Source organism: Saimiri boliviensis, chromosome 19 (genome assembly GCF_048565385.1).
Source record: "Saimiri boliviensis isolate mSaiBol1 chromosome 19, mSaiBol1.pri, whole genome shotgun sequence".
NCBI lineage: Eukaryota > Metazoa > Chordata > Mammalia > Primates > Cebidae > Saimiri > Saimiri boliviensis.
In genome coordinates, this window is record NC_133467.1 from 26011898 (window position 1) to 26034936 (window position 23039).

Below are 23039 nucleotides of genomic sequence, written 5' to 3' on the forward strand. Positions count from 1 at the left end.
TCACCGCCGGGCCCAGCGGCCGGGGCGCGGGGTGGGGACGCGAGGGCTCCGGCCCGGCTGTCACAGCGCCATCCTTTCCGCCTCTCCGGCCTCCCGTGCGCGCTGCCCCTCGGGAGGGAGCGGGGAGGACACGTGGTGGGAGGAGGGAGGGTCCGGCCCGGAGCTGAGGGTGTTGGGAGGCGAGGGGAGGAGCGCGGCTGATGTCAGCAGGCCTCGGTGGCGCCGGGGGACGGCGCCCGCGCGAGCTCCGGGGCCCTCCTCTCGGCGCGGCTTCCGGCCGGTCCGCGCACCGCCGGGGCAGTCCCTGGCGGGTCTGGGCGGTCGTGCCCTTGGCCTTCTCCTGCCCCGCCCGCTGCAGGCCGCTTCCAGTGCCGCGTGTGACCTCTGCGTGGACGAGGCAGGAAGAGCCCGGATTGATTTTAACGGAGCGTAGCGTGGTCGCACAGTTCCATGTGCTCATTTGCAGTCACCAGCGGGAGCACTTGCTTGGATGAGCTCTCTAGGCGCTCTCGCCGAGCTTCAGGGAGTGAGACTAGACCGGCATGGGGGTGTAGGAACAAGAGGAGTGGTTTTTGGGAAAGCATGTTCGTATTCTGGCAGCAGGCTCCTGTCCATAAATTCGTCATATAGGTGGAGAAGGAACTTCCTGATTTTTGTAGCTGTTGTCTGTTAAATCCCAAGCATGTAATCCCTTGAACAAAGTAAGTGTATAGAAGGATCTTTCTTCTCCAAAACGTTCAAAGGAGTTGTTTACTCTCAGCTTTGTGAACAATACAACAAAAGTGACCTGAGAAGCCCTGAAACCTTTTTCATTTCAGAAAAAGATTTTGGGCTTGGGTTTTCGTTGAGAACTTGTTAAAGAAAAAATTATTCTGACACTTGTTAAAACAGTAAGGAAGGCTTTATACAGTGTTACTGCTATCTATAGGTGTAAAGATGATCACACTAGGGAGAGAGATGAGGTCTAATCTGGAATACAGTAAGGACAGCTAGGGATGTACAGCCAAAGAGCAGAACGAAGGGGTCAGTAGATGGAAAGTTACTGAGACGAGACGCAAGCTCCTAGAGGGATTCTTGCTGAACCCACTTAACAGGATTCTTGCTGAAGGCTGACCAGGGCGATCAGATATCAAGGGTGAGGGAATAAGGAATTTGATCAGATACCAAGGGTGGTGATTTCTCCTTAACCTGACTTAGCAGGATTCTTGCTAAAATAGAGCTAGGCAGGCCAGAGGTGCAGGGGGAGGGGGGTGAGTGGTCAGGGGACCAGGGTGGAGGGCTGCTAAAGAAGACGGCTCACATCTGATTAAACTTTTGTCAAGGAGAGAGTCTGTCAGACTCTTCAGATTGTCCCTTAGACCTGAGTATCTGTTGGAAAAGATCTGTCTTTCCAAGTTTTCGTGGGCACTACTATTTATATATGACTTATTTCTCTGTCATGGGAGAGGCCACCGTGCGCTGCACTCTTAATACATAAAATGTAGCATGACATACACATCTCTGAAGTCCAATCACTGCTGACAACCCAAGACCATAGAAGATCTAATCAGTGGGTGGGAAAGACTGTTCAAATACTGGGAGGGAAGCTAGAATTTATTTTTTTTTGTTTTAATGAACAATTATTTTTGTGTATAAAGTATTTGTAGAACAGGAGTGACATCTTAGCTTGAATTGATTGGCATTACCCTCTTAATTTTTCTGAGGAAATGGCAGCTTCAAATAGAAAGGAGGGCATCAGGAAAGGAGAGGGGTACTAGGGGTGTTCGCTGGCACCTCAGCATCTTAGAAAAGAAATTAATATAGTTAGGAGATAGCCCCAAAACACCCCACGATGTTAGAGTTTTAGTCTCTGAGAGCCCTAATGTTCTCATGGGCTTTGATTAGGTGTCCCTGGAAAGAAACTAACAGTGACCACCTGAATTCTTGACTTCAAACCCACAGTCCCATGATCTCAATTACTGTCAGAGGATCCACCGTTCTATGGGTCTATAATTGCTAACTAGACTTACTCCAGGAGCAAGGTGCTGGTGTGGCACAATACACTGCAGACTCATGTTTAGTGGTTTTAGGTGGTTTTCTGAGTCATTGTGCTTCTCTCTACTGGTGTTTCTTCTGCAAAAAGAGCGCTGAAGCAGATATCATCCTAATGTTCCCTCAGCTCTATTATTGTTCCCATTCTCCATAAGACTGCATCTGAGTCTGAATGGAGAGTGATTGAAGCCAGTCTTTGAGACTCACAGTGCATTACTCTGGTAATTCCATAGGATGGACTTCTCTTAGTTGGTGGCTAATATCAACAGAACATCCATGTAATCAACATAGTAGTTCTTTAATGATGCTGTTGGTCTGACTTCATCCTTCCTCCTGTTGAATTATTACAGTACAAAAACCATAGGGATGCCAAGGAGCCTCAAATTCCAAATTTTACAAAATAATCATTTCTAACTATATTGCCCTCTAGTGAATACACATTTCTGATTGCCTTCAGCAGAGGCTCCACAGACGGGTCAGCATAGCTATTGGCTCACATACATCTATTCCTCAGGGACTGCTGTAGATTGAATTAATAGTCTTGGTACTTTGTGTCCCTGTGGTAGTGTTACATATCACACCTTTGCCGAGTTGTCATGTGCAGAATGTACTTCAATGCCCCTTCACTTGGCCTGCTTTTATGGTGAGCTTCAGCCAATGGAATTTGGGGGGAAGTGACTGTGTGTAAGTCCTGAGCAGACGTCTTAAGGACACAAAAGTTTTTCCTTGCACCTCTGGGAGCTTTTGATCTCTGCTATGACAAAAGCATGCTTAAGTAGTCACTGCTTCTCCAACTTGGGCATCACAATGAGGCATGTGTTCCAGAGCAATTCTTGCTAATATGAAGACCAGTGACAATTAGAAAAGATCATTATTTGAAGCTACTGAGTACAGGGGTGCCTTGTTATACAGCAATTTTGAGGTATAACTTATTGAGATAATGACAAGAGGCAACCTTGGCCTTAGGGCTCCCAACCTTGGCCCTCAAAGGGTTGCTCTGAAACAGGAGAAGGAGAATTAACCATTTTGTGGTAGATAGCCTCAGGTATATGAACCAAGAAATCCTAGTTGGGAAGGAAAGGAGGAGAGAACCAAATGGGGAACAAACCTCACTGCTGACTGTATCTTTCTCTTTCCTGGGATTCTGGCACTTCAGAGAAAGAGCAAGATATGAGCCCGAGCCCTAGAAATTACCCAAGAAGCAGCCAGGCATGCTGGCTTTTATCTGTAATCCCAGCTACTCAGGAGGCTGTAGGAGGATTGCTTGAGCCCAGGAGTTCAAAACCAGCCTGAGCAACATAGTGAGACCCCATCTTTTTTTAAAAAAATATTACCCAATAAAGCCAGAAGTTATTCCTGGGATATCTTGATAAAATGGTAAGGAAAATTCTGCTCTGGGTAGTTCATTGAAAGGTCCTAGAGGTTCCTGGAGAGGAGGTGTGCTGTTAAGAGCATCTCAGAGAGTTAAGGAAGAGTCAGTGGTTTCTCTAGAAGAGGAAAGGAAATTATAACACTTATTTTCATACTATTATAGCTACCGTGACAAAAAGACCCCAAATGCATAAAGGCAGAACTGTGATTTCCATTGATGTAATAGTCCAGAGTGGTTCTGTCCACAGGTGACTCCTGATGCCGTTATTTAGGATCCGTGTTAGGCACTCAGGAGGAAGAGGGGTGGGCTGAAAAGTGAGTCAGGGGCAAGAAGTGGGAGGGCAGTTGGCTCAGGGCAAGGCTGGGCAAAGTGAAGAAACCCTGGGCTGTTGAACTCCATTCTAGTGAGGCTCTACAAGTCTCGCCTTACAACCCAGGCCAACTCGCTTCCCCACCCCAGAGTCGTCATCTGTAAAATGAAGGCAAAGTTGACCTCCACGTTTCTATCAGCTGTGATGGCTGAATCCTTTTCTTGTTACTAACATTTGATGGTGATGAAATTCTTTTTCACTTAGAAATGTACCTGAGTCAGCTAATGGCATTCTTTTTAAAATCTAGTTTTGAGTTTATGGAGATAGATGCTATGAGGGCTGGTTTATTTGCATTTGATCCTTAGGCAAGCATATTATTGGTATTGTCGCTTTATCTATAAAGCTGACTTTAAAGAAGAGGGTAATTTTCCTTAAAGTCACAAGAGAAGTAACCCAAGAACTGAAGCCAGGACTTCTGGCAGGCAAATCCTGTGCCTGAGAGCTGCTGGGAGTACCTGGGTTTGGTGGCACAGAACTACTTGAGAACTGGGCCTCTAAAGAACATGGTTTTCGTTTATGAAAAATGCCTTTCAGCACAAAATGTCTTCAATATATTTATCAAAATAATAGGTTTTTCTACCACATCCTCTTCTCCTGCAGTAGGATATAAGATTTCTCATTTGGAGAAATAAGCTTTAAAAATTTTTTTTTTGTTCTCCTGCAGTGATAGGATGTTTAACAATATGATTATTTATATTTTATTAGACTGATGTGGCTTTGTAAGCACCTAGACAATTTCAAAGCACTTTTGCATGCATTATTCATCTGATTCTCTTCACTACTCTTTTAGAATGGTAAAATAGGAATGACTAGTTTCATTTTAGATGTAAGAATCTGTTTGTTAGAAAGAATTTGTTAGAAAGATTATGTGACCAATGCAAGGTTTCTCAGAATTGCTCAAGAACACCATTTAGACACTTGAGTTTCCTCATCTCAAAGCTGGAGATAATTCTAACCTTGAGGAATCATTGTGCTGATCAGATAGGGTCAGTAGGTCCCTAGTCTACAACTGGCACTCATAAATTAGTGAGCTTTAGGAGAAAAAAGTGTCCCACTTCTATGTGTAGTCCTTATCTTTACTGTCAGGGTGTTGGTGGTGGTGTCACCAAAACTTAAGGGAAAATTAAAAATAATGCATGAGATGGGGGGAAAGAGAAAGAAAGGAACAGGATAAGGAAAGGAGAAGAAACCTTAGCAGTAAACATTTCACATATGGTGGTTTTGGATGTTTCCAATGTTTGTGTAAAGTGCTGACTTCATCATTCTATAAGGGTTTTATGGAATAATATTTAAAAAGCACTTTGAGTGCCTTCGAAAATCGCGTTAGATAAATATAAAATACTGGGAGCATAAAAGTGGAAGACAACCTCAGATATATAGTCTATGTGTGAAAAGAAATAAAATTGCTTTATTCATCAAAAAATCATCACTGTAAAGTAAAGAAAGCAGAGTTTTCTTTTTTTTCTCCCCCTTGGCAGGGTAACCAGTCTGGTTTTCATTAGGATTAATGTGGTAAAAACATATTTATCACTAATAAAAGAGACTGTAGAAATACTGCTGATCTTCTTCAGCATGAGGATGAAACACTGCTAACTTAATCCCAGCAAAAACTATCTGTCGTTGCCTATTTGGTAAAAACAAGGATATCACTGTTTAAAGATTGTACAGAACTGGAAAATAAGCATGAGCCAGAATTTCTGTCCATCTCTGTATCTTCATCATCTCCTCCTGTTGCTAGTTCTTCACAACATGCCCTGAACCTAGTTGATGCTTTGGGAATCCTACAAGGAACCAGGAACTTTATTGTTCATACTTAACAGCTTAAAGTAAGGCGGTGTTGGTCGGCTACAAGCTTGGTAGACAGAGGCAGGCCTGGGTGTGTTAAAGGCAGGAGAGATTACTTATAAAATAGAACAAAGGACAGGGGGGTGAAACTCTTTGAAGAGAAGCTGTTTGTTCCCAACATTAGTCTGTGAACTGGTAGAAGACCTGACGAAGGGAAACTTCAACTCTTCCATAAACTTCAGTGTGTATTCCTCTTTTTAGAAAAGACTTTGAAAACTAACACTTTACAATCTTTGGTGGTGTGGCTATGCGTTTTTCCTGCTACGTAACCAACAGGCCTCACAAGATCAAGTACTTTGTCCTTTACCTAATTCCCCAGCGGTGCCTGGTGTTCCTGGGCTCTCTCACGTTCTTGATTTTCTAAACTTTGCCATTCTTCAGTCTTCAATCCTTAATTAGCATAGCAATTTTCCAAGCTGGGGATCCTAAATCTTAAATTTTGCAAAGGGCTGGGATCAGCTTCCCTCACTTTTACTTCTCAATTCATTTTCTAGTATCCTCATCCAATTTCTGACTTAAGCAATTTACTTCTATATGAATGAACCCTAAATAAATATCTCTAAACAAACTGTTTAAATTAATTCTTGTGCATTTCCTTTGTCCAGTCAGTGATCATTGCTTAAATATGGAAAAAGAAAAAAAGTTGATTATTTCTTTTATCCTTAGATTGAAATGTAAGCAAATCTTTGTCGATGTTAGTATTGGACTTTTAAGTAATTTCCTGCCTTCCTTTACACTAGGTATTAATGTGTTGGACTCTCAGTTTTCTCGGCTCTAAAATATGGGGGGGGTTGACATAAGTAATTTCTTCAGTAATACCAAGTTTTAAGATGTTACAATATTTTACTGATTACAGGTATTTAACCTCATTTGTCTCAAAGAACTATCAGCCTTTCTTTAATATAAAATTTTATTGGTTCTATTATTTTTCAGACATGTTTTGCTTTTTACATTGGATATTTTTAGTGATAAAATATCTTACACATGCAAAAAAGTAAAGAGAATCATAAAACAGACACTTGTATCATGTATGATCATGCACCTGGCACACAGTAGGTGAAAAATAAGTACTCTTGACATGAAATAATGATCTGGACCATCGTCAGAGAGGACTACAGTTGCTGTAAAATAGCTGTGATTTTCCCAGAATGGCCAGCAGACAGCGCACTTTCACACTGACGAAACACCCTTGGTTTAGGTAAATTACCTTGGTGTCTTAGCTCCCCACTCAGTGTACAAGTCAATTTTATATGTATATATATATATATATATATATATGTATATATATATATATATATGCCCTCACACACGCATATCCATTCTTTATGCCCAGAGGAAGCCAGTTTCTTGATCTTTTTTGAAATTAAATATGCACATATAACCCTAGATATATAGGTTTTTAAAACCATAAATGGGATCACAAATACATGCAGTCCTATAACAATTTTTTTCCACTAATATATTCTGATATTTTCATTTAAAATTGTGTTTTATTCTTCTTAATAACCACATAATTGTCTATAATATATCTGTGTTAACTAGCAGAGATCTTGGCAGAGAGCAAAAGGCCTGAATATTTCTGGTCTGATTACTAGGAATCCATTTTGCCCAGCCAACACACTTAATCCTTTTTGTCTCTTGTGTGTAGATATGCGTTTTCAGTGGGAAGCCATAAAAAGAACCCCTGAATCTTGGTTATCCTATACTTTGTGCCTCTGCACATGCAGGAGGAGGATTACCACAACAAGAAGATGCAGCTGTAAGAAAATAGGCTTGCTTCACAGTGTGGCTGAGCACCACAGCCATATCAGAGCCACAACTTCCAATGACAATCATGAGGATTCTCTTTCCCATAAATCCCTCTAAATGTTATATTTCTTACTGTCGAAATGTTTGCCTTTCAATTTCTCAATCTCTATTTAGGGAAAATAAATGGAAAATGGAAAGTAATGGCTTAAATTCAGGAAATGCAAAGCTTACTTTAGCTTTTGCATTGCATTTGTGCAGTCAAATAGTAAACCCAGTTATATATAGTACCATGTTCAGCTTCTTTTACACTGGTCCTTCTGTGTCAGGGATCCACAATCCCCGGGCCATGGACTAATACTGGTCTGTGGTGTGTTACGAGCGAGCAAAGCTTCTTCTGTATTTACAGCCACTCCCCATTGCTCGCATTACTCCCTGAGCTTTGCCTCCTGTCAGATCAGTGGTAGCATTAGATCCTCATTGGAGTGCAAATGCTATTGTAAACTCTGCATGTGAAGGATCTAAGTTGCATGCTCCTTATGAGAATCTAATGCTTAACAATCTGTTACTATCTCCTATCCCCTGAGATGGGACCATCTAGTTGCAGGAAAACAAGCTCAGGGCTGCCCCTGATTCTACTTGATAGTGAACTGTATAATTATTTCATTATATATTACAACAGGCGTCCCCAGACTACGGCCCGCAGGCTGCATGCGGCCTCCTGAGGCCATTTATCCGGCCCCCCGCCACACTTCAGGAAGGGGCACCTCTTTCACTGGTGGTCAGTGAGAGAAGCACAGTATGTGGCGGCCCTCCAACAGTCTGAGGGACAGTGAACTAGCCCCCTGTGTAAAAAGTTTGGGGACGCCTGTATTACAATGTAATAATAATAGAAATAAAGTGTACAACAAATGTAATGTGTTTGAATCTTCTCCAAATCATCCCCACCCCACCCCAGTCTGTGGAAAAATTGTCTTCCATGGAACTTGTCCATGGAGCCAGAAAGGTTAGAGATCACTGCTCTATGTTACACCAATGTTAACTGCTACTAACAGAAATCTTATTTATTACAGTAAACACATTAAGTTATTTTAAATACATTTTCACAGAGCAAGTTCATTTTGGTAATACCAAAATCCATACAGCATATTACATTTTTTCTATGATTATCATCATGGACTCTCAAAATTGGAAAATGAGTCCATCTGGTCCAATATATATTAGCAGAGCCTTGCTATGCAAAATGTAATTCACAGACCAGCAGTAGCAGCAGCAGCAGCAGCAGCAGCAACAGGGAACTTAGGCAAAGGCAAATTAAATTCAAAGTACCCACTCCACACATGCTGAATTGGAATTTCATGGCGTTAGAACTAACAATCTGATTTAACAAAGTCTTTGGGTGATTCTTGCCATACTAAAGGTTGAGAACCATTGATTTATAAACTTGTCATGAAAGATCATTAGTTTCTGCTTAAATACCTCCTTAATTAGGAAACCTACTACTTCACAAGGCAGACTGTTTCATTTTAGGACATCACTTCTTTTGGAAAATCCCTTCTTATTTAGTGCCAAGTCTACTTTTCGGAGCCTCTGTCTACTACTTGTTTTGCTAAACAAGAACACACACAGTGTTGACTCCATCTTTTATATGACGGTGAGTTATGGTCAAAGACAGCTATCTTGTTCCTCTTCCTCCCTCCACAAGTGTCCTCCTCCCCCAAGATTGTCCTTCTCCAGGATAAATAACTTTTGGTGGCTTTTAAACATTCAACCAAGCTGCATTTATCTGATTAATATTCTTATAGTTCTCTTTTAATGATGTTCCTTTTTGTCATCATTCCTTTGAAGTGAAACACTTCAAAAAGCACAATAAAAAAATAATTTAAAAATAAATTTAAAACGAGAACAGAACATAATCCTTTTTAAGTGTGGTCTGACAATACTTAGAGGGTAAAACAGATAGATTTTTCTGTTGAAACGTAAGTGCTATTGGTTTGGGCTTAGACATTCTGATTATAACAGACTTTTTGTTTTATAAAACTGAAATCTCTACAAAAGTCAGATTTTCTTCTAAAAGGATTTATTTGTTTGGGTTAGTGACTTGTTTGACATTGTCAAAATAATTTTAAATTCGCTTTACTTAACCACAGACCATTATAAATGAGAGGCATTTTCTTTGCTTTGCATAAATCATCCCTCCCACCATTAGGATTCTCCAAGATAGCAAAGTTACATACCTGAGGAAAACTGCAATAGTAAATGAGGGTCAGTGTGATGGCCACTGCAGCCCATGACAATGCCAAAGACGGATGACCTTTGCTTCCCCTCAGCCTCACCACAGTGTTACGCTGGCCAGTGCAAGGGAAATCAGGATGCTTCCTCATACTGCACACCTTTATCTGAAAACAAAAAACCAAATATGGGTGTTACATTTCAGCTCCTTCCACCTCCTTCTGAAACCAGAGAACTGGATTGGGACCAACAGAGATCATTCTGTTTACTTAACAGATTTCAGAAAACGTGAATTCTGAATAATCATTTTTTTTTTTTTTTAGATCTTACTATGTGCAATAATCTTTGGTGAGATTTACAATCTCATTTAAAGTTCTTTCATGATTTTCATGAAAATTGAGTGATATGTAATAGATAATTAATTTTTTTCCTTTGTAGCTGATTCCTGACTTTTCTCCCTTGGTAATATAGCTTATGAAGCAGATATATATTGCAATACACCCTTGATTTTAAGTCTTTCCAATAGAAGACCATAGGAATAAACTGACATATGAGAGATGGATAAATGTATGGACACATATATGTTCAACAGTTGTTGTTCTAGCGATTATGCCACAGAATCATTAAATGCTGTCTAACACTAAATTAGATTTTCCTGTTGTGGGAAGTAATCAAGCAGGGACTAGATATCCATCTATCAGAAAAAGTGAATTGCTAGAGAGATATGGTATACCCTTTCCAAATTTAAGGTTCCATGAGTGTAGAGAAATGAGGATAATGGTTGTTAATGGTTAGCGTTTACCTTAGCATAGCTACCAATGTAAGTATTCTATATGCCTTAACTCATTTAATCCGGAAAGAGATGCCTCTGAAAAGGGAATTCTAACAATAGTCTGACTTTCTGCAAGGAAAATGCCAAGTGAGAAAGTGGTATTGTTGATATACACACATATTCACAAAAGCTTTTGTAAATAAACACACTATTGCCTCCAAATCAGTGAGCAGTATTTCTAAACCAGATTCAATCCCCCAAAATTGCATGAAAAATAGTGTATTTATGTGCCCATTTATGGAGAAAGGTGACAGCTGCCCTCATCTCCTTTGCCCTCAAAGGTCAAAACAATAATAATTGTAAAAAAAACTTTAAAGCTTACCCAGAAACAGATATATTTTACAAGGTTAATGTATCATATATTTCTTTTTAAAAGGTTTTCTAGTTGTTTTATTTTGTATTCAAACATCTTATATAAAATGATATCTGTATTCGTTTACTAAAGGGCAGATAGCTTACAAAAAATATCTGTTGAGCTTCCAGTATGCATCTAGTATTATGCTAAGTGTTCTACTTGTTTCTGGACATATTTTGAAACAATATAGCATAGTAATTATGTCTGTAGGTTTAGAGTCAAACTGGAGCCACTGAATTGCTGTATGACCTTGCCCAAACTACTTAAGCTTTATGCATCTGTTTTTCTATCTGCAAAATGGGGCTAGTACCTTTGTCAAATTTACTGTGAGAATTAAATGAAAATATGAAAATGCCTTAGGATTGTTTCTGGCACCTAAAAGTATTCAGTATTTAATATCATTTATTATTTTATTCTCACAATCCCCACTTTAAACAGGGTCTGTCTGGCTCCAAAGTCCCTGCTAATTCCTCTAATTCCTCACTGTTGCAGTATATTTAAAAATTAAAAATCTACTTTGTTAACAAAATTTAGATTGGCAGACATTCATTAGTTCCTTGAACATATGGAGAAAATACATCACCAGTTAATGTGGAAGAAATCACCTTCGGGTTGGGAATAAGGAGATCTGTGTTACTCGGTGATTATTCTGGGCATGAAGAAGTTCCTTGTTAATTGGAGAATCTACAGGAGCTAGGTTCTTCAGAGTCTAATATTCCATGAGTCTAGGGGTAATATTGTCTATAGATACAGATTTTGTTCCTAAAGGTGGTTTTTTTTTTTCTTTATCTGCATTTAATCTAAAGCTGTCTTCAAAGGAAGGAAAATTGAAGGTATGCGTACAGCATGCCAAGCAACCCTATCTGTGAAAGCTGGGTTTACACACGCATAGAACCCAGTTTGGAAGTTTCCACTGCCAAATGTCTCTCCAAGCTGATTTGTGGTAGCGTCAGGCCTATCGCTATGTCTCCTAATGTAACCCATTCTCTTAGACATTTAAACCACTTACACCTTATACTTCTAGTACTATTTGCAAACCCATCTTTTAGCTTTATTACCTACCTCCCCTCCAGCCCTACATTTCAAAGGTCCACCAGATATAGGTGGTTGTTTTGCGTCAAACTAGCAGTTTCAAGACATGAAAACTACATCAAACGAGAAAAAGAACCATTACAACGTATCTATATTTTCCCCTAAGTACGGAATTTCACACTATAGCCCTTGTCTTCAAACACCTAAACAAATCACTCAGGATCTTTATTATTCCATGCCCACGCACACCCCAAAAATAGCTCTCCCTCTTCACCCCCGCTGCTCCAAATGCCTATCACTCCAAGTACTTTGACTCGCCCAGAGCCTCATTCAAACTTGAGCCCCACCCTCCCCTCCCCGCCTCGCCTGAAGCTGATCCCTGATTGGTCGAGGCCCCAGGCCACAGCGCGCTATGCGTGCTGGGAAACGAGTGAAGGCGCGAGGACAAGCGCCAGGGGTTCGAGGTGCGTTCCCCCTGACCCGGACCCGCTCTGACTGGTTCCCGAAACGGTTGCCGCGGTTTGTGGGCGATGGGCCTCAGGATTTAGGACCAGCCCATTTGGAGACCTGACGAGGTGAGGAGGAGAGAGGAGAAACCGGGTGACTACGAAAGGGCTGCAGACCTTACCGGGCTCACTCTCTCGCTGAACACACAGTGGGGGCTGGAGACGGTGTCTCTGGTTTTCACCTCTAGTTCTCTCGTAGCCCCGTCGAGCAGTGGGAGGGCAAGTGTCCAAGTCGTGGCCTCCTGCCCGGGCAGCAGCCACCGGACGGCGTCTTCGTCGTCACCCAGGGGCCGCGTGGTAAGGGCCCAGCCGCCAGTCTCGTCATGGCGTCTGGCACCTTCTTCCGCCCGCCCCGTGGCGCCTGCGCTCGCCGCCTTACTCCCCCCACTCCCCTGCCGCCTTCCGGCCGCCTCCCACCTGTGCTGCCCTCTGTGTTTTCCTGACGCGGTCCCGGCCCATGGCCGATGTCCGCTGCACGCCCCGCACGCTGTGCCCGCGCGGTCCCCTGGAGGCTTGAGACGCAGTCTGGGGCGACCCGACAGCCGGATGAGATTCGGCAGTCTTGTCGTTTCAAAATTGAATTCACACGGGGTGAGCTTTAACAGGCTCCTCGTGGTTTTCGTGGAGTTCTAGCCGGGGCTGAGCCTCGAACTTGCCTTGCCTCCTTTCTGTCTCTTCCCCGAGTGCCTCCTGCGTGCTGGGCTGTGGGCAGTCATGTATCATATATTTATTTTAAATGTTCTCACCACAAAGAAAATGATAAATATTTGATCTCTCTGTCAAACCATCGAATAAGCACTGGCTTCTGAAATAAAATTTAAAAAAGGAAAATGATAACTATTTGAGGTGATAGATATGATAACTAGCCTGATTTGGTCATTCCGCAATATATGCATGTATGGAAACATGACATTGTGACCCAACAATGTATAGAGTATGTAGGGCTGAAGGCCCCACAGGGTCGTGGGGTGTGCCTTATGCTGTGCTGAGGCGCAGGATCCGAGAAATAAAGAGACAGGACGCAGAAGTACAAGGAAATGCAGCTGGGCTCGAGGGGCCACACCACTTATGAGTGGACTCAGGCGAGGCCCGAATGTCCAGAAGCATGAATATTTATTGCGTATAGGTTAGGGGCAGGGCAGTGAGTGAAATCATCTTAAGGATAGTGATAGGGTCGTGAGCAATAAAACAAGGGGTCCACCCCCATTAGGTCACCTAGGCTAGGAGGTGGACAGTGCACAGCAAGGGGCCCATTCCCATGAAGGCAAGGGCCATGTGCAGTAAGGAGTCCACCCCCATTAGGTCACTGAGGCTTGAAGGTGGGTCGTGCCCAGTGAAGAGGGTGCAGTGTGCAATACTTCTATCTATGGGCAAACTACTACTGAGTTTGGGGGGATGCTTTAAGTCACATAGTGACAGAGCTGTCAGGGTTACCGCCACCTGCTGGCAGCTTCCAATGAGTTTTATGGGAAGATGCTTTTTGAACAGCACAGTAGCAAGAGCTGATAAAGTTCACATTCAACCAAGGTGGATTGCCAGTCTGAGGGCAGCCTTCCACAAGAACTGGAGCAAGGTCCTACAACTCCTTTATCAGGAGGAGTGGCTCTTGCCCCAAGCCTGCCATACAGAGGGTATCTTTACGATACTGAACACTGTCGCCTGGGCCATGGATTCTTGTCCTGGTATAACTGTTTTTCCCTTAAATCATGCTCTGTACCGTGTCTGCTCTAGGCATTCCTCCAATTATAAACTGCTTATTTCTTAATTCATACTCTGTGCTGTGTCTACTCTAGGCACTCCTCTGATTATAAACTAAGATAAAATTATATATATGTAGGGAAATATTCTTTAGGCACTGATACTATCAACTATTATGTGATTATATAGAGAGGATTATATAACGGGATTCTTCAAGCCCTAATTCTATAAACTAATATGATAATATAAAGGATTGTATAAGAGGAAACAGCTGAGTAGTAACACTATAAACTGAGATATTCTTCAAGCCCTAACTATGCCAGGGTTCTGCTTAGGTCTCTTTCCTTGGTGCCTGTATGGGGGGTTACCCACAGAATAATTGTTTATCAATTCAAAATAAAATGTATAAGTATGAGAAGTTACTGAAGCAAGTCATTTACTTGGAAGTGTTGATGGTCAAAGATAGATGCAGGGCTTTCCTTCTTCTGACTGCTCCTTTAGAAAGCAAAGGAAAACATTCTCATCGATTTCCTCGTGAATAATGTAAAGAAGATTGTGTTTTAAGAGGCACGTGCAGGTCTACTCTGCTGCTAGACTTCTTTGATACCTGGAAGACAGAGCACTGACTGCACTGAAACATTCTGTAAGAGGATGCCCTTTGTTGCATACTTTCCCTGATCTGTGTCCCATTCTTTTTTTTTTTTTTTTTTTTCAAAATTTCTGTAGCAGACTATGACAGGCTGAAGGGGGACAGATGACATTCCCTTGGGTCCATCGCTCATTACAGACTCACTAGGGGCACTGGGCTAGATCAGCACAGTCCCAGACCCTCTTACTCTAGGACCTAGCTGAGATTATCTAGCAGGAACTTCAGTGGAGACAACCATGAGTCAAAAATTCTCTTTATGACTTACTGTTAAACTTCCCAATTTCTTTCACTCTTAGCACTTTGCCTTCTAACTCCTACATCTCAAGCCTTCATTTAGTTGCCCACTAGGAAGGTTGGACCAAAGTGTTTTCTTAGATTTCCAAACAAAAAGCCCTTTGCAGTCAAGTGGGGAGGAAAAGAAATACATTTAGAAGGGAATTAAATCAATGCCAGCCTAGGAGGGTGAGCAGACCTGATAGAGGGCTTCCTTTCAGCTTATCTTCAAATTTGGTCTGCTCAGGAGTCCAGAGACTTACGAGAGTTTGGGTATTTGGTAATTTGTATTGACTTGCTCCCAAGCTCTGCCTTCTTTAGTGATGTCCTAGACAGAGCCCTCTGCCAGTTCATCACATAGTCCTCCCTTTCTCCATGTGAGGTGGAGTTCAGTTGTATCAAATGGGTTTTTGCCATTTCCAAAGGATTTAATGGCACCAGAATTTTCCCTAACACATGTTGATCCCCTACTCCATTGCTGCTTCCTCCAGGAAGCAAAGGAAAGAGATTTGCTGAATGTCGACTCTGTTGTTGACGACTAGGTTAGGTGTTTCTCACATAGATCACACAAGAACTGATGACTAATCTCTTTTTATAGGTTAGGAAGCTGAGGCTCAGAGAGATTTAGAGAGTTGTCCAAAGGGAGGATTCTAGCGGCAACTGTAGTCTTCTGCTCTAGGGCCTCTTGATGCCTCAGGTTGCCCCGTCGACACCTAGCCTGTGCCCACAGCATCTCCAAGACACCTGGCTCAGCACTCAGCACCCTTTGCCTTGTTCAGTAATTATCTGTGCCCAACATCTTCTCTTCTTTACTGTCTTTCTCTCCGAGAACCAGGAGTGGGTCATGTTTATCCTCCTACCCCCCATAAGGAGCACAGTTTCTTGCTCACGGTGGGTTCTTGTTTTACATTTGTTGAATTGCATCTTCAGTGTGTGCTGCATTACATCAAAAGAACATTAATAAAGTCCTAATTCCAAGTAGTGGAATCTCCAGAGACCATCAATGTGATCACATTGTTCTAAGTAAGTGGGCTCCAGCCCTTCATCCCGGCAGCACTTAATGGTTTCAGACCACAGATCCCAGTAGCAATCATTGCTACTCTCTCTTCCACATTCCCCTTCATAATCTGGAGGAACAAAGACCATTATAAGCTCTGAAAATCTAAGTAAATGAGGATGAATGACTACTTAATTTAAAAAACCTCTCTGTCAGCAAAGGATTTCTAACAATTTTTTTCAGAAATAATTCAATTCCTAAAATTTGGGTTGGCTCCTGACTTCCACAACTTTCCTTGGAAGAAAAAGTGATGATCCAGCCCCACTTGATTTCTAAGTCATCACTGACCTGGGAAGATAGAATGTGTGCTGGAATAAATTTTAGGACGTTAATTTTTTCAGTCTCTCCTTGACCATCATTCATGTGGGTTATAGGCTCTCTAAGCATGGCATCAGGGAAGAATAAGATGGAGCAGGAGAGCAGGAGCCTGCACAAGTTCCTATCTTTCAGTTGTTCTTGATCCCGGAAGTGTCTAGGCCAGGTGGAGGAAAGGGATTACAGGAAGAAACAGAGTAGTTGAAAATAAGCAGTAGGAAAAGAGGGTTTTTTTTTTTTTTTTTTTGCAGTACACACCATCTACTTGCCTCTGGAACCAACCCCATGTCTTAAGGCTCTGCTCTGCCCAGTCTTCCAGTCTTGCCTTCCTCTTACACCACCATTTTTAAGGAGCGCTATTCTGTGCTTTGCCTCTGAACTTACTCATATTGACTATTTTTGAAAATGTAAATAGATAAATTCCCAAAGCAATCTTATATTTGTTCAATGCTTTGCTGTCTTCCTATCACTTTACTATGCTTTTTTCTTTCAATGTTGTCCTTAGAAAAAGTAGATAGAACCAGTATTACTGCAACCCCACTTTCCTGACGGCTCACTGAAGAACAGCCACTTGTTCAGGGTATGCAAGTACCAAATAGTGAAGCTAGGTCAAGTACATGGGCTGTTTGACTTCTAGTTAGATTCTTGGCACAACAGTCCCAGCAACCTGCTGCCGTATTTCAAGGTACCCACCCACCTATGCTTCCTGTTGGAATTCCTGTCCAGATCCCCTAGTGTCCTAAGCAGCTGTGCTCTGGCCAGTGTGTTTTTTTCTCAGGTCTTGTCTCAGCTGAATACTGGTGGTGAGCTCCTGGTATGGTTTGGCTGTGTCCCTACCCACATCTCATCTTGAATTCTCACGATGAGAGAGGGAGATGTTCTGGGAGGGACTTGGTGGGAGGTAATTGAATCATGGGGGCAGGTCTTTCCTATGCTGTTCTCTTGATAGTGAATAAGTCTCATTAGATTTTTCCCTGTACAAGCTCTCTCTTTGCCTGCTGCCATCCATGTGAGACGTGCCTTTCACCTTCTGCCATGATTTTGAGGCCTCCCCAGCCATGTGGAACTATAAGCCCAATAAACTTATTTCTTTTATAAATTGCCCAGTCTCAGGTATGTCTTTATCAGCAGTGTGAAAACGGACTAATACAGTAAATTGGTACCAGTAGAGTAGGGCACTGCTGAAAAGATACCCAAAAATGTGGAAGCAACTTTGGAACTGGATAACAGGCAGAGGTTGGAACAGTTTGGAGGGCTCAGAAGACAGTTAAATGTAGGAAAGTTTGGAACTCCTGAGACTTTGACCAAAATGCCGATAATGATGTAGACAATGAAATCCAGGAGGAGGTGGTCTCAGATGGAGGTAAGGAACTTATTGGGAACTGGAGTAAAGGTGACTTGCTATGTTTTAGCAAAGAGACTGGCAGCATTTTGCCCCTGCCCTAGAGATTTGTGGAACTTAGAACTTGAGAGAGATGATTTAGGGTATCTGGCAGAAGAAATATCTAATCACCAAAGCATTCTAGAGGTGACTGGGGTGTTAAAAGCACTCAGTTTTAAAAGGGAAACAGAGCATAAGTTTAGAAAATTTGCAGCCTGACACTGCCATAGAAAAGAAAATCCCATTTTTCTGAGTAGAAATTCAAACCAGCTGCAGAAATTTGCAAAGGTAACAAGGAGCTGAATGCTAATCACCAAGACAATGGGGAAAATGTCTCCAGTGCCACAGAGGTCTTCACAGCAGCCCCTCCCATCACAGGTGTGGAGACCTTGGAGGAAAATATGGTTTCGTCTACGATCAGGCCCAGGGTCCCGGTGCTGTGTACAGCCTAGGGACTTGGTGCCCTGCATCCCAGCCACTCCATATGTGGCTAAAAGAGGCCAACATAGAAAACTGTGGCTTCAGAGGAGTCAATCCCCAAACCTTGGCAGTTTCCACATGGTATTGAGCCTGCAGGTGCACAGAAGTCAAGAATTGAGGTTTGGGAACCTCAGTGTACGGTAATGCCTGGATGCCCAGGCAGAATTTTGATGTAGGGGAGCCCTCATGGAGAACCTCTGCTAGAGAAGTGTGGAAGGGAAATATGGAACACCCATACAGAGTCCCTCTGGGCACTGCCTAGTGGAGCTGTGAGAAAAGGGCCACTGTCTTCCAGACCCCAGACTGGAACAGCTTGCACCGTGTGCCTGGAGAAGCAGTAGATAATGCCAGCCCATGAAAGCAGCTGGGAGAGAGGCTGTACCCTGCAAAGCCACAGGGACAGAGCTGCCCAAGACCATGAGAACCCATTTCTTAAATAAGCCCATTTCTTATGTGACCTGGATGTGAGACATGGAATCAAAAGAGATCATTCTGGAGCTTTAAGATTTGACTGCCTCACTAGATTTTGGACTTGCACAGAGTCTGTAGCCCCTTTGTTTTGACCAATTTCTCCCATTTGGAATGGCTGTATTTACCCAATGCCTGTATCCCCATAGTATCTAGGAAGTAACTAACTTGCCTTTGATTTTACAGGCTCATAGGCAGAAGAGACTTGCATTGTCTCAGATGAGACTTTGGACTGTGGACTTTTGAGTTAATACTGAAATGAGTTAAGACTCTGGGGGATAGTTGGGAACTCTAAGACCAATAAGCCTCTTTCTCTTGTAAATTGCCCAGTCTTGGGTATGTCTTTATCAGCAGTGTGAAAATGGACTAATATAGCTCCTAACCCTTTAAGAGTTAACAATGAGTGGGAGAAGCCAAAAGGATAGTCACAAAGCTACAGAGGAGGCAAGAGCAGCTTTTATGGGTCATGTGTAAGGTAAAGTGAGAATACCATCCAGCAGAGAAACAGCAGAATGGTGCAGTCAAAGAAAAACAGAAAAGTAATGGTCCTAGTCTATGAGAAGGAAATACAGCATCCTTAGCTTTTCAGAACTGATGTATTAAAGCCCTCCGTCTCTTCAATATAACCCTAATTTCTTGAGCTAGTGAGTTGGAACCCTGTGACATGATTTAAGTCTAACCTGAGTGCCAGTGATTTCAGAGTACGGAGCAGTGAACCCTGCTACAGAGCCCCTCCTACAAAAGGAGTAAGTAACTCAGAAGCCACTATCAATGGGACTGTACTGAGGTAGGAGCAAGGAATATATGCAGGACATAAAATTAGTCTGAAATATTGGGTCCTTTCTTCATCATACTCCTCTTGGGATATTTCTTTATTACTTAATCCCTCAATTTTTTTAGAAAGAAGCATGTTAAAAATCTCAGCCTGTTGTTCAGCTCTATTGCTAACATAACATTTTTTACATATGTACTAAAATACGAATTGGCATGTTACATTGTGATTTGTATATGTATTTATCTCTCCACTAGACTTTGACCTCCAGAACATAAGGCTAGTTTACTTGTCTTTGAATACACTGTGCCTATTACTACCCCTTGCCTGCCATGGGGACCCAATAAATATGAGAGGAATGAATAAATGAGTATATTACCAAAGACAGTTTACCTCAGTAAATGGCACTAAAATGTACTCTTAAAGCAAGAATAATGTGAAAATCTCTTCTTACTGATCTAAAGTCGCATTCTCCATGTCTCCATGAAGAGAATAGGACAAATAGTATATAATATAATGAATACATATCACATCCTCGTTAAGTTGAATTTTGGGGCTGACTTATTGAACCTCTGTTGTACAATTTACATGTCGTCTCCTGGTGCAACATGACTGCTGGCTGGGCCATGGCCATGGAAGCCAGTGTGGGTGGTGAGACCTGCCCAAAGCCTCCTCAACACTTTGCCCAGGTGGTCTGCCTTTTGAGTCCTGACTGCCACTACTGACTTTGCTTTATTGAGTGCTTCCGGAAGAGTCAGAGATACGTATTGTGAAAATAGTCATTTACATAGAAAAAAGGTCACCTACATCAGAAAAAGCCTGCTGGGCTCACTTGGTCAGACCCAATTGTTAAGTTTGCAAGAATTTTTCAAGGCAGTTGTTCAATTCTTAAATTATATAAACTTATGAACCAATTTTATGAAAACCAAAGATAAAAACTCAAAACCATCACCTCCTAATTACTGCGTTTTACTATTATCAACACTTAGATAGTTATTTCTATGTATTGTATTTACATGATGGAACTACTGCATAATGATGTGCTACTGTGCATCTCTTCCTAACTCTGTGTTCAGTGAGTCATTTGGTAGCTTGAAATTGGCCTCACTGGGAGTGTTTACACCTTAGAACTCAGCAAACACTACAAATCAGGGCTATCCTCTGCCCCCAGAGCCTGTTGTTCACCGTTTGCCAGCACACCACAGATGTGCTCTTGAATAAACTCATCAATTTGAGCCATGCCTTCCAAAGAGAATTAAACATTCAAATGAGGATAATGCTTTAGAATGTACAATAGAGGATGCAGTAAACATCTGCTCAACATTCCCTAATCCTTGAGAAAAAAAGGTTTCATAAAACTGCTGCAGCGGAAGCTCCCCTTCTTTGTTTTATGAAAGCCAGCATGTGTAGACCCTTGCTGCCAGCGACCCTGTCTCTTCCTGGGACGCATTTTACGGAAACCAAGCTCAAAAGAGATTATGTCTCAACTGCATTTTAATATTCTGGCTGCAAACTTTTAATAAAAAAAGGCAGAAAAAGTACATTAAAAGCCTAATATTGATCCATCAGGCTTTTTATGATCATAGACAACAAGATGAACTGGTAAAGCAAAGGCTATTAACTTACTGTGATAACAGCAGGACAAACAAACAGAAAAATGGTTTTTTTTTCTTTTAAGTGTAGTGTAAGCTTACGTAAACGGATTGCAAGGAAGTCCCCACCCTTAAAACACCATCATTTATCAAAGCAATAAAAGTGTCACAATGATTTCAGCTAGTATCTAGTGGTAGTAAAAGGTACAGCCTTACCAATCAGTTACTTCATGCCCCGATACAATTGCTAACATCTAATTCTCTTGAGACAGTTTGCATGTTTTGAATTTAAATTAAACCAAGAAATCATTGCCAGAAATGTGTAAGGTAATAAGATTTGATTTTCCTCAAAGTTAGGTCACAGTCCAACATATCAAGCCACTGATTAGTTTTTTTTTTCAGTTTGGGAGACTATACTGCAAAGAGGCATGTTAAAATAAGACAGTAAATGCTTGCTTTTTTTTTTTTTTTTTTTGAGACCAAGTTTCGCTCTTGTTACCCAGGCTGGAGTGCAATGGCACGATCTCGGCTCACCGCAACCTCCGCCTCCTGGGTTCAGGCAATTCTCCTGCCTCAGCCTCCTGAGTAGCTGGGATTACAGGCACGCACCACCATGCCCAGCTAATTTTTTGTATTTTTAGTAGAGACAGGGTTTCACCATGTTGACCAGGATGGTCTCGATCTCTTGACCTCGTGATCCACCCGCCTTGGCCTCCCAAAGTGCTGGGATTACAGGCTTGAGCCACCGCGCCCGGCCATGCTTGCTTTTTAAAAAGAATACATTTGTAAATAGCTATAATAATGAAATAAATGCTCACTCGGGTGCTATATTAAGTTCAATCACAGCCATTGGGTCAAACAGATACATACTTTAGCAGGCAATTCTTTCCTCTGGTCAACAACTTTCTAAGTTTTGATGATGGTCTGGACTCTGGAACTCAGCATCCTTCTATGGATGCTCAAAAAAAGTAGTTTTAGGTATTTCTTTGCAGACAGCAAGTCTTGTTTTCTTGAATCAGTTTCTTCTATTTTTGCTAAAGCAATTTCCCTATGACTTATTGTTGCTTATAAAACATTTATAAGCAAATAACCTCACTATTCACATTAAAAAGAAAATCTATTTGCTAAGACAGAAGCTATGGTAAAACAAACAGATTTCTTTCAATCTCAAAAGAAAGTGTGCTGGTCACCTTGCTCTTCTCTGTTTTTATCTCCTTTTAGTAGCAGCTTGGGAGAAAAATGTGGTATGGTTGAGAGTTGCTTCCGGGTCAACCTGATTATTCAAAAAAACAAAGAAAGGCTGTTTCTTCTTTGCCCATGTTGATACTATTCCTGCCCTCATTTCTAAAAAAGAAAGTAACCTCTTTCTTTATCTCCACTTTGGAAAAATATTTGCATAGAAATTTATCTTGACTGATGAGACTTCAGTCTTTGCTAGTATGACATTTCTATATTATATGAATTTCCACTGCTGAAGCATTTTAGGAAAAATTAAAATATTTTCTTCATTAAATATATCTAGTTATAGCCTCTTTGCAACATGCCAAATCAGCCTTTGATTCATTTTAATTTAAATTATAACATTTGTGAATGAATGAAAGTATAAAGTACATTCACAGGCTCTCAGAAAAATTTACATGCACCTTAGTAAGGAAATTTGGCAGCCTCCTAACTGGTCAACTGCTTTCTATCTTTCTACATATACATCTTTGGAGGTATTACTCTTGGTACTGACTGTTCAGTAACTCTTTGATGGGTCCCTGTGGCCTGCAGAACAAAGTTGCAAATCTTCAATATGGCATTCAAGGCCTTCCAAGACTTGCTTCCAGCTTTCTGGCTTTCTTTTCCCTACATTTACCCACAGGTGACCTATGGTACCTTCTGTAAGCTACGAACTATGTTCAGCACTTCAAATTCTTTAACTCATTTATGTCTCATGAGAACCCTAGGAAGTAGATGATATTATCACCGTTTTACGGAATAAGAAACTGAGTTCCAACAAGATTAAATAACTTGCCCAAGATCATACAAGA

At 41.7% G+C, this 23039-nt stretch overlaps 1 protein-coding gene across 2 annotated transcripts in view; it reads right to left on the reverse strand.

Annotated features, from left to right (window-relative positions):
- Positions 1-23039, reverse strand: part of POGK (pogo transposable element derived with KRAB domain) — a 224568-nt gene that overhangs the window by 14154 nt on the left and 187375 nt on the right. The window contains exon 3 of one of the 2 annotated variants that reach the window (XM_074389820.1): positions 9602-9763. In XM_074389820.1, the coding sequence (XP_074245921.1) occupies positions 9602-9656 (55 nt within the window). In that variant the 5' untranslated portion in view covers positions 9657-9763. Of the gene's footprint in view, positions 1-4; positions 273-9601; positions 9764-23039 lie in introns of those variants that run through there. The other variant, XM_039459936.2, reaches the window with a different exon arrangement.